General features: G+C 45.3%; 1 protein-coding gene across 1 annotated transcript in view; it reads right to left on the reverse strand.

Moving 5' to 3' along the window:
• Positions 1 to 12,785, reverse strand: part of Tbc1d22a (TBC1 domain family member 22A) — a 279,341-nt gene that overhangs the window by 161,950 nt on the left and 104,606 nt on the right. Inside the window, exon 8 of the mRNA XM_050129184.1 lies at positions 10,255 to 10,369. Coding sequence (XP_049985141.1) covers positions 10,255 to 10,369 — 115 coding nt within the window. The remainder of the gene's footprint in view (positions 1 to 10,254; positions 10,370 to 12,785) is intronic.

Here is a 12,785-nt window from a genome sequence, read left to right on the forward strand (position 1 = left end):
CCTTTAATCCCAGCATTCGCCTTTAATCCCAGCATTCGCCTTTAATCCCAGCATTCGCCTTTAATCCCAGCATTCGGGAGGCAGAGGCAGGCGGATCTCTGTGAGTTCAAGGCCAGCCTGGTCTACAAGAGCTAGTTCCAGGACAGGAACCAAAAGCTACGGAGAAACCCTGTCTCGAAAATCAAAAAAAAAAAAAAAATTAAAAGGTCACCATAAATACCACTTCCAGGAATTTGCTGCTCTTCTTTTGCCCTCTAAAGAAGAGGAAACACTGAACCTACCTTGGCCAGAGGATATGTCCCTCCACTTTTGCATGAAGAACACTCTAGGGCTCTAGACAGCACTCATGGGAGATGTCAAGAACAAAACTCCTAGTACTCTATGAGGCATCTCCTTAATAGCTGTCTATAAGAAAGACCCCAGAGGCCCCTGGAACAATGAAGGCGATTGCCATTGTTCTTGGTTGCTCACCAGAAATAAATAAGAAGACCCTATTGCTGAAAAGCACCACATACTTTAGTTCAAGATATAGAGAAATGTAGCCAGATGTGTCCACTAGTACAGTAGTGGTATGACTGCTACAGGGTAACAGTCGCCTTCTGATTAGACCTGAGGCCACTACATAGGAGGGGTCAGTTCCTGGTACTGTAATCCAGATCAGAAGCCCATAGCTAGGAGGCCATGGGCTCTACTATTGTGTTGCTAAATGTGTTGTCAAACTGCCTTTTAAATAGTTATGTTTATATCCACAGATTTGTTTTGCACTAACTTTGGCCAGAGAAGCTTCTGTTTACAGTAGAAAGCAGTCAAATTAGAGAACTGTGTCAATGTGCTAAGAACAAGGGATGCTTGAGTTCATAGTCCTAAACAAGACACCTGTATCACCCTCTTCCAAGTCTCAGGGAACATGAGAAAGGGAGCAAAAAGAATAAATAAAAGACTAGGAAGATCAGAGAGGGGCTGTGAGATGCTGCCTTCTGGACACGGAAGGGATTGTGCCCAGGAATTCACAGCAGCAGTACCTGCCTCCACAGAACTTGCAGTTTTACGCCACGGATGGAAGAAGAATTTCACAAGCCATATCCACCTTCCCTCCTGTATGAAAGAGAGTCTCCCTAAAGAACTATGGGCAACTTACTGATGGTTGCTGAAAAGCAGAAGTCATATCTCTCAGGGGTACCCCTACTGCTACACTGCCCTTGCTCAAGTAGAAAAACCCCAGTCCATGCTCATGCAGGTAACCCCTAATTAAATTCAGTAGTATGCATATATACACAAACACACACACATGTGCACACAGGAAATGGGGAAATAGGAAGAAGGAATTTGGTGGGGGAAGGAATTGAAAAAGAGAAGTGGGGGGACATTGATCAAAGAACATTTTATGTGTGTATGAAATTGTGAAAAAATAAATTTTTAAAAGAAAACGACCCCACTTTGATAGACTTCAAATAATGGCCAGAGTCGAGAGTTCACATAAGATTTTGCTAGTTTCCTTTTTGGTTAGGAACTTTATTTCCACTTTGTTGAAACAGAAAACACATGTTTGTAGAAAAGAAACACAGGTAGCAAAAGACAAGGGCTGTCACCAAACACTGCTTCCCAACAATTGCCCCCCAAATACGAGAACAAGAGGGAAGACACAAAGCAAGCTTCAGACTATGTGCTCAGTACCTCCTGGAAAAGGAAGACGCCAGGCCTGGAAAGAACTGTTGGTACCCAGACAAAGTCCAACAGGCAGCTCCTCTCTCTGGTGCCCTCCCAGGTTCAGCCACTTCAAGCCTTCACAGAGAATGTTGCCTTGGAGAGGAAGGAAGGGCTCCCTCTGAACTAAGCATGAAGAAGACACTTCTGGTGTAGCAAGTACTGCACAAACCCCACAGGCAGTTGTGACTCCAGCCTAGGAGTGCTATATAATAAAAAGTCATGCCAGAAATGTTGGTCCCATTCGATGTGCTTCCCTTCCTGTGTCCCACTGAGGTGACTGAAGCTTGAGTTCCCCGGCCCTCAGGCCACACCAGGGCTCAATGTATCTCAGCAGCCTCGGGAAGTTGCAAGAGCTCAGGGTGCCCCACGTGTTCAACTAGGAAGGGGGTGCACGGCCCAGGCTTTCACGGATCCAGGCTACAGAGTAATTAAGCACTTAGCACAGCATCTGACAAAGTGAGCTCATTAATAACAGCAGTTAAGGCTCCATCCGACTAGCAGAGCACTTACACCTTCAATAATCTCACAAATGGCTGCGCACATAAGCCAGAAACGAAGCCTTATAACACCAGAGTAAGAATTCCATAACAATTTATCAGTATGCTGGCAGACATCTGTCTTCTCAGGTTGTCAGTTAAAACACAAAGTGACAAATCAGAACACAGCAAAAGGCCCTCATAACTCAGTGGAATGTCTATGACCCAACACAAACAACACACAGCACGCGGGGAAGCAGCAAGGCCACACCTAGGTGAAGCTGTTAGCAGCTCCTGGGTCACTATAGGCTCCAAGTCAGGTCCAGGAGACAGGCCATGAAACCTCTGCAAGTACAGGTCAAGATCAAGCCTGAGGACAGACATCTTCCTAAGACGGACCATCCTAGCTTCCTTTCCAGAGACATCCATCAGAGATACACAATGCAACTGAGACTGAGGCCACATCACTACAAAGCTGCCCACACTGGCCGCCCTTCCTCTGCCTTTTAATCCAAGGCTAGAGTACTTCTGTGAGCACAGTACTCATGTGCCACACCCAAAAGACGGTCAGTGAGATGCTCGCTTCCACTACACTGCCACACACCTACCAAACGACTGCAGCCATGAGGGTCCAACACCCCTGCTGTTTTGCTATGCATGTGCGCACACACACACACACACACACACGAGCTCTCTCTAGCCAATCATGTTAGATCACAGCAAAGACAAGGGGAAATGGAAGCCCCTCACAGAGCTGATGAAAATATGTATTCCATCATCTTTACAGTGTACTTACTGCCCAGTAAATGCTGTCAAGATGTAAAAACTGGCAGCAGACGTTGATTCAGTGGCACCTCTTTCAAGAATGAGTCAGTCATTCTTGGTGCCTCTGATGCTATAATGAAAAATAGTAGAAATGCAACCAAGAATGTACTTACTCAAACGCTGCATGAATTATCAGCAACAGGAAAAGGAGAAGGCTATGCACGTGTCAGTCAGCATAAAACTGCAACACTGTGATTTCTCCTCGCAAATGAGGCCCTCCATCTTATTCTTGAGATACAATTCAAATACCACACAATTCAGTCATTTAAAGGTATCCTTACTATATATACTAAATTAAACAATCGCAATCACCATCTAATGTAACATGTTACACCTCCAGAAGAAACCCTGTACTCATTCCCAGGCAATCCCCACACCCACATTTCTGTTGCTGGGACGCAATGCCTGGCAAGAAGCAACAAAGGGGTTTGTCCTGGCTAAGTCTGAGAGTGCAGAGCAGTATGGCATGGGAGACATGGTGGCAGGAGGGCGAGCTTGCTGGTCACATTGTACCAGTTAGAAAGCAGACAACAGATGGGGATGGGGAGGGGTGGAGGCACAAAATTTCAAAGCCTGACACAGGTGACCACTTCCTTTAGATGGACTCCACCTCATGGGGGTCCATAACAGCACCAGCAGCTGGAAGCAAGTGCCCAAGCACATGAGCCAGGGGGCGGGGGGCAGTACACATTCAGACCACAGCACTTGTTACTGCCATCCTGTCTATGGGAGTAGGAAGAACTGGCTCACATTGTCTTCCCTGGTGACTGATAGTGAATATTTCCATGCATTTTTATTGGCCGTACGCATATCGTCTTTGGAGAAATGTCCACTGAAACCCTTTGCCCTCTTTGAAGGAGGTCATCTTACCAAGTTATAAGGGTCTCTGTACACACCAGATATTTCAGCATACTTATAATCTGCATACACTTCCCCATTCTTAGGCTTGTGGTTTTATACTTAAGGGTACCATTTACAATACAAACATTTTCATTTGAGGAAGCCTAGGTTTTGCTTTTGTCTCTTTTGCTTCTGGCATGGTATCTGAGAAAAGATGGTCTAACCCAGATCATGATAGCTGATTTTTTCTACCCCCCCCCCCATCTCATAAAGCTTTCTTCTTTTTAAATTTTTGAACCAGGATCTCACTATGTAGCTGAGGCTGGCCTTGAATCCCTGAGTTTTGGCATTACAGATGTGCACCACCATGCCTGCATTCTCAAGAACTCTTAGACATGGGTCTGTGGTTCACTTAACGTCACGTGAGAGCCAGGTGATGCTTTACTCCTTTGCATAAGTAAAGCATCACCTTTATTAGCTGTCCTAATATGGCGATTCCTTCTAGCACTCATTTGTAAATGTTTTTACCTCCAAAGGGTTAGGCTACATTGGGTTTTGTCAATATTTTTTTCTATATTAAATGGCATAATCACTTGGTTTTAGTCTTTAGTCTGTAGATAAAGGATATTATATTGATTTTCATACACTGAAGCATTCTTGAAGTCATGGAGTAAATTCTACTTCTCACAATACAGAATCCCTTTATCCACTTTGCTACACCTGGCTTGCTGGCATTTGTTAAGGAATCTCAGTGTGTAGTTTTCTTCCTGCAAGGTCTCCCATCTGGTTCTGCTCCTGGGGCAACAATGGCCCTGCATGATGAGTGTAAAAATGTTCCTCCCTCTTTTGTTGGAAAAACTTTGGGTTATCACACATATGGCCTGGGCTTTATGGAGCTGTTTTAGATATTACATCCAATCTCATACATGCATAAGATATAGATCTATATTATACCTATAAACATGTGGAGGGAGGGGAAGAAACTAATTTCCAGAAACTGGCCCACATGACTGTGGAGAACAGCAAATCTGAAATCTGCAGGTAAGTAGGGCAGACCAAAGAGCTAGCAACTCAACCACAGGCTACACACGTAAGGAATCTCTGCTTCCTCCAGGACCATGCTTTCTGGTCACTGCCTTCAAGTGACTAGGAGGAGGCACACTTATACATTGGGGGTTGTCTTCTCAACTCAAAGGCAACTGATTTAAATGTCACTCACAAATTCACATCTGCAGCAACACACACTGGTGTCTGGCCATCAGCCTGACTATACAGAATTAGTTAGCACAGCTTGAAAACCAGTGCCTTCTGTGCAATCCCTCCGTTCTGCATTTACTTGGAGATTACTCATGAAATCCCTTGGTGCTCTGCATTTCTGAAATTATCGGTGTCAATTGCTTGAGTGCCTTCCTCTTTCCCTTCCTCCAACCTGCTCAGTTCAGCTAAAGCTGTGCAGACTTTCTCTCTTCTGCTCTACATCTCATTTATTTCTCTTCTAGTCTGGCACACCCTTCCCGTCTTCTGTTTGTTCCTGCTTTCGTTTGTTCTTCCAGTTTCAGCAATCAACCTCAACAGCTTGAGAGCACTTCTTAGTGCAGTCAGTTCAACTATGGGTCTGCGCTGGCTCTAACCGGCTGCACCCGCAGCTTCTGTGCTTCACGTTCACCTTCTTCATCTCACAGGGCTCCTCATGCCCGTTCTGAGTTCTAAAATTTCCAGTTTTGTCAGATGGCCACTGATTTCCATTCTGATGCTACAGCCTAGAACACAGCATGCCTGATTCTCACGAGGTTCCTCTGAGTGTCAGCACCTGTCTAGCATGGAGCGAGCGCCCTATGCCCTAAGAATGAGCATGTCCTTTGTTCTTGCAAAGTGACCAGCAGATGGTTGAGAAGTGGATGATCCTCGCTGGTCCTCCATCTCCCAAACTTTGACTGGTCTTCTGCTGAGTTTTCCTACCCATTAGTATAACTATTACATAACCAGTTTTTAAACATTTCTTTTCAAATGTTGGATGGCTTTGCAAATACTATAAGAGTAAAAAGAAAACAATCCTGAAATATGAGCACACAACATCATGGCTACCATGTACAACAGTGCACTGACAAGACCTAAGAAGACTCCGCACCTCCCAGGGACATCTCCCGGCCCATGTGACCACACTGTGACCAAATGTGTTTTCCAATCTGTCAGCAGAAGTGCACTGCTCTGGCATTTTGAAAATGCCTGTAAATTTATAGGCACTGGGAATCTGCAAGCCAGGACAGCTGGGTCAGTCACACTCTAGGCCACTTACACCATCTCCGCTTCCTCCTGGATGACAGCTGCCACAGAAACTGCACTGTACACAGCACTCTGGATTTGCCTCCACAGGCTTGCAAACAACCTGTGGACAGCAGTAGCATTTCCCCACTGGAGGAAGCCGGGCAGATGAATTTAGCTGCTGTCCAGGCTCACATCGCACTTGAGAAAGACATGTACAGTGAAGTAAGAGTGAAGCCCGCACAAAAGCACACACTGCTAAAACTGACTCTGAACGAGATTCGAGCAGCACTTCATCCGCTCACCGTTCCTCAAAGCCTGACTCCGGTGGTAACACAAACTGGAGGCCAACCCAGCTAGTGTTCAGTTGTCCAGTAGGAATGTGCTTCCTGTGCCAATACACTGGATACAGCGCAGCAGCTCCACCTACGTTAACCATGGTCAGGAACATCCTCTCCAGAAAGCAATGCTAAGAGCAAGCTGTACTTCTGAAACTCTGACTTACACAGGAAACACAGAAATAAATATTCTTAATGCTCATAGGAAAATGCATTGTTTGTTCCAGTCCCCTGCCATGTTTGCTTTCAAGAGTAATTTATAGGAAGATGACATACAGAATCAAATCAACCTGAGATTAAACCTCCTGAGCAAGAATCCACTGTGAGATAGTCTTCATCGGGCAGAACAGCCATCGTCATTCTCCCCGTGCAGCCAACGAACATTCAATTACCCTGAGGTATCAGCCCAAAGTGCCTGGTCAAAATTGTTTCTAAATTGAAATAGCAGAGATGCGTGGGGGGAATGCATCTTTGTTGTTTTTTTTTCCCTATGCTCAAAATATTTATTTAAACTAAAATACATACTCTGCTGAAAATGTGTGATTCTAGATGATGAAATAATGTTTCTTAATTTTAAGCCAAATTTAACATTCTTGGACAAAATATGATAGTGGCTGTTTGAAAAGTATAGGATTTACTTAAAAAATATATTGGGGGTGGGGGGGCTTTTAAAAATCCAATAGCAGCAGAATGAGTTCATGAATTATACGACATTATCTCACAGACTACCACATGCAGGAGGCAGGAATGAGTCTCAGAAAGATGTCTCAATACAATAGAGAAAGCATATGTTACAGTCATGCAAGAAAAGCAGTAAGAACACAGTGTGCTGCCAATTGCACAAATACAGGTGTGCAGAAGAGGACTCAGAGGGAGCACCAAAATCACTGTCACCCACAAGTGACCACAGGCTGCATGACCACCCTCCTCCCATCTGCTAACCTTTACTGTGTCCCAGGAACCCAAGCGACTCCTCAGCAACTAGAGGAGGGAATCCCAGAAGAGTGCACCAATGAGGGGAGGTTGAGGGTTCCCACCTATCCTTTCCCCATTATCTGTACTTCCCAAAAGTGGCAACACTCTCTTACATGGGTTTAAAAGTCTGGCTCTTAACTGCACAGTAGATAAATATCATAGGGATGCAATCCAGATGGATTTGCCAAACTCCTACTCTGCAGCATGACACACCCACGAGAGAGTCCTGAGGAAAATGCAGACATCCAGAAGGGCTCATATAAACTGAGTCATAGTAGCCAAGGGTTTCATCTGCTTGCCTGTCTCCCACCTGGGCCTCTTGACCCTATCCTCTTCCCTTGGCTGTAGTGACCTTGAAGGTGATGTAGAGCCTCCCCCGTCCAAGCCCCTAAGACCTGCCCTTCTCAGGGCTGGTCCAGAGCAGTGATTGCCTGCTCTTATCAAAACTTCTGAGACAGCCCATGCACATTCCTTTTCTCAGAGCCTGCAGGAATGCCAACCCAGGTCTGCAAGTCTGGGTCATCCTCAATCTCCACCCAACAACAGTTCAGAACATTCTCTGTGAGAACAGTCCATCTCCCTAAAGCTCTCCAACACATTGCTATGGTCACCAATTCATCTTTCTCGGGCCCAGTTTCTTCTCCACACTGGGCTATTTCTCTACATCCTGTAGCTTAAAAATTTTTTTGCTCTGTGTAGCCCTGGCTATCCTGAAACTCGCTCTGTAAACTAGACTGGCCTTGAACTTAGAGATCTGCCTGTCTCTGCCTCCCAAATACTGGGATTAAAGGAATGCGCCTCCACTGTCTGTTTTTTTTTTTTTAAAAAATAGTTTTAACTTACTTATTTAGTGTGTGTACATAAGTTCATAGTGTGTATGTTCATTTGTATCTATACATATGTATGTCCAAGTGCATGTGTGCATGCGTGCATGTGTGTGTTCAAGTAGGAATGTGTCTGCACCCAGTTCAGAACTGATTCAGAGCATAGTCCCAACCTCCTCCAATCATTGTTTCTCCTGGACAATTAACACCACAGTTTTTGCCATTCACCCTGTCTGCTAATAATCAGGAAATGCATTAAGAAATACTTGGGTCTTACAACATAAGTCAGTGATAAAGCAGTTAAAGCAAATGTATTTACCACATTAATCAAACGCTCCATTTAGCCTGGACCATCAGTCCTCTAAATGTTGTGATTGAACTTCTCCATTAACTGAGGGCCATAGACAGAGGCCCTGCTGCTCTAAGGACCATCAGGAGCACCCTTGTTACCTCTCAGACGTGGCAGGGGAGGACAGAGATGCTAGGGAGTAAGCAGTAGCTCTCCCTAGTTGCTTAGCAATGACCTATGATAGAATCCGTTCACTGGAAGTATTCTCATCCTCGGGGTGACCTGTCCTTGAGTGATCCCATCTCTCCAGATGGCCACAAAAGGAAGGATCTAAAGCAGAATGAGAGCTAAAATGCTTCAGTCCATATCTACATAAAAACAAGCCAGCGCCAGATGAGGAGGGGGCTCGGGGAACAAACAGTGTCAATTTTAAATGCAATGTTCAAGCTAAAGAATGACCCCGCCTTTGTACTCAATTTGTTTCCACAAATGAATCAGAAAGTGTACACATCACTAATCAGACGTTTTATAAACTTAGAAGTGCTCAGAGCAAGTAATATCATTTTACAGTTTGCTACTCTAATGCAAATGAAAGAAAAGGACACATGAGCAGGCAAGAGGCCTCAGTGGGCAAAGAGGCTTGCTGCCAAGCCTGAAAACCTGGGTCCAATCCCCAATACCCACATGGCGGAAGGAGAGAAAAGACTTCTACAAATTGCCCTCTGGCCTCCACAGGCATGCTGCGGCATGTATCTACCTACCTCCCTACCTGCCACCCAACCTACCTACATACACACATACAAAACAAGCTCTAAAATTTTTTTTGAAGATACAGGACTCAGAGAAATGGTACAGTCTACCCCTCACACAGCTAACAATTTATATGTAATTCTTTTCATAAAGCAATGCTACCGATGTCAGAATTAGAAAATTCTGAAAAGTCTGGCTCACAGCTTAGACACAAATCACTAAACACTCTATCACATTAGCCTTACCCATTGAAATGAAGCCCTGAAAGTTAGTGAGCTGAGGGCCACTAGGAAAACTCAAATTCCCAAATAGACTCATTTCTCCACATTTAGTATTTTTTAATGGGGTATTGTCAGTTGTGAGCATATCTGCAGTGGCTGAGTATGGATTTCAAAGTGATTTTTTTTTTAAAGCTGACCTTGGATAAGACTGTCCCTCTCCATGATTGTAAAGGCTGTTCTTGATTGTCAACTTGACTACATCTGGAACTCACAGGCTGTCTGGCTACTCCTTCTGCTGGCAGCCTATATAAAGGACATGGAAGAAGGAAGCTTTTGCTCTTTGCCTGCTTACTCTAATTCTTGCTAGCAAATACATTCCTTCACTGGCCTACTTCAGGATTCCACCACATACTGAAGACCAGCTGAGACATCAGCCTTAGGGACTAAAAAACTACTGGATTCTTGGGCCTTCCACTGGTAGAGAGGCATTTTGGGACTAGTTAGACCACAGCCTATAAACAATTCTAATAAATCCCCTAGATGGATGGATGACGGACAGACAGACAGACTGATTGAATCTATAAGATCTGTCCTTCTAGAGAGCCCTGACCAACACAACTGTCACTCATTAGTATTGTGATGCTGAAAGGCTTTTTCAGCACTGATATAAATGTGCAGAGAACAGAGTGGATCCACTGAAGCTCACACTGGGCATCCAGGAGGCACAGTGTTGTGGTGTGCGCCTACCTATGTACTCGCAAATGAAGACCACGAAGAACGGAGTGACCAGGTCGTTTATCCCCTGAACGTATCCACTGGCAGGGTGTCGGATAGCCCATATAAACAAGATCCTTTCGAAAATCTGAAAGAAAATGGAATTGGCAGTAAAGCAAGAAATGAACATAGTAAAAATTTACTTAAAATATATGCCATCAATATTTCTCACTGTCTCCAATACTAAGGCACAAAACATAGACAGATATCAATTCCAGTTTCTTTGCAAAAGTCCAATGATCTTAACTTTTTATTGGTTCACAGCACCACAGTATTTTACCAAGCCCGGAATTCAGTTCTTCCCCACCATTAGCACTAGCTGCTCTGCTCCCTGGAGACCAGCAGACCACAGGGATGGAGAACAGAGCAGGGCTTGGTAAACAATGGCTCTCTTCTTAGAGATAGATGGGTGGGCAGGTAAGTGGGAAGTGGGAGGGGGTAGAAGGAAGGAAGGGAAGGACGGATGTAGCACACATGCATGTATCCATTTCTCATGCGCATGTACATGCATCCATGTCCCCACAAGGTAAATAGATTTCTTAATTTCCTAGAAAGTTATCTCCATCCAAGAAGACACATTTAGGCACCCAGCTTCCTGAGCCACAAATGTAATAATTATCCTGGCTTCCTTCTTCCTCAGGATACTCACCTTCGCTGACCCTTCCTCTTCAATGTCCTCTTTCAACCCATTCACTCTCCTCCATCTTCACTCTTAAGATTAATCTTATCAAGGTACAACAGAATCACACCACCCAGGCCACCCACACATACGTATGCACATCCCCGCCAAGGCTTAAAGACCTACTGTTGATCCATAAGCATAGTGGCCCACTCTCCCCAAACCAAAAGCCTCTTCTAGCCAGTACCCACATTCTGTACCGTCCTGAGAGCCCAGGAGGTTGCCATCTCAGTTCCCACCACCCTAAGGGCATCTCCTTGCTTCTAGATAAACTAAATGCTGGTATTTGAGACCAGTTCAACAATTCCTTTCTGCACTGCCGGCTCTCTGCCCACCTTTTTTATGGAAGAGCCAGTCACGTCCTACTTTGTGACTCTCTGGTTTCCCGTCCTTCCCACTGTCATTCACTGGTGGCTCCTGCTTAGTATTGGGCTCCAAAGCCAGCCAAGGCCAGAACTTACTACTCTGCCCGACCTCACACAGGCAAGCAGTACAGTAATGGCAGTGAAAGAATGCTCACATGAATAAAAGAGTCGCAGACCCTCTAAGCACACCAAATCTTGAAGAGCCAGCACACTCTGGGACATCAGGCCCTTCCTACATCACCTGCACCCCTATGTATGGCTGGGCTTGGTAGTCTAGAGCCCCAAAACACATCAACCCATGACTTACAGAGGAGAGGCCTAGAGCCCACACAAGCACAGCCTCTGATCCCAAAACAAGGAGTTTACCAGTGGCAAAATGAGCCCTGAAAGGCAGCCCCACTCCCACACCAGTACACCATCACCCCGCTGCTCGAGTGAATAAAAAGCAAGCACCACCTGTAGCACAGCAGGTGCCAGCTCAATATTTGCTGAATGAGTGACATACTCATGCATATAGATTCATATACATTTTCCATCAGTCAAGTTTCCTAGAGAGAAATGAATATTTAAACAAGTTCAGAGGCTAGGGCACAGCTCGCTAACCGGGCACTTGCCTAGCATGGGTGAGGGTCCTGAATACAATCACTAGCACCACTAAACAACTAAAATAAGGTAAAAACGAGCTCAGAGGCTGGGGAGACAGCACAGGTACAAAGTGCCACCCTGTAGCACAAGGACCTCAGGTAGGAATACATATGAAAAGTCAGAGCTGGCTATAATCCCGATTTTAAGGGCAGAAATAGGTAGCAAATCTCTGGAGCTCACTGTCCAGCCTGCCTCGCCGAATCTAAGAGTATCAAGGTTAGTGAGACACACTGGATGGAAAATATAAAACGAAGGCAACCAAGTAAAGAAAGTCAATGCTGACTTGGGACACATGCACACACAAATCCACACTAACAAATCCACAGTACAGTGCTCAGTGCACAGGGGACTGCCACAGCCAACCAGGAGACCTCCATCTGTCCACACCCACAGAGGCAAACAGGACACATCATGAAAGGCCTGAGAAGGTTGGGGATAAAGACCTGAGTTGGCCTGGGCTCTAAGACTTGGCTCCAAGTACCAGCTTCTGTCAGTGGGACTCAAGGTCTATCAGGACCACCCAAGAGTAAGGCACAGCACATTCCTGGGAGAACACAGGCACTGATGCATAGAGTGTGTTTTGAGGACAGATGAGTCCAACTTGCAATTGGGAGGCCAGTGCCCTCTAGTTCCTCTACAGAGAGCCAACAGTGCCCCTGAAGGAGTCTCAAAGCAGGCCTCTGCCAGCTACTAGTGACCTAGCACACCTCGCCACTCCTATAGCTCAAAGAGCAGGCTGCACTCCTCAGAAAAATCCAGAAATACCCAGTTTCTTATGAGCAAAGGCAAGCTTTCAGTCAGCTCAGCTGTCTAAG

Source organism: Alexandromys fortis, unplaced genomic scaffold, assembly GCF_014885135.2.
Source record: "Alexandromys fortis isolate MF-2015 unplaced genomic scaffold, M_Fortis_MF-2015_v1.1 scaffold_28, whole genome shotgun sequence".
Taxonomy (NCBI): domain Eukaryota; kingdom Metazoa; phylum Chordata; class Mammalia; order Rodentia; family Cricetidae; genus Alexandromys; species Alexandromys fortis.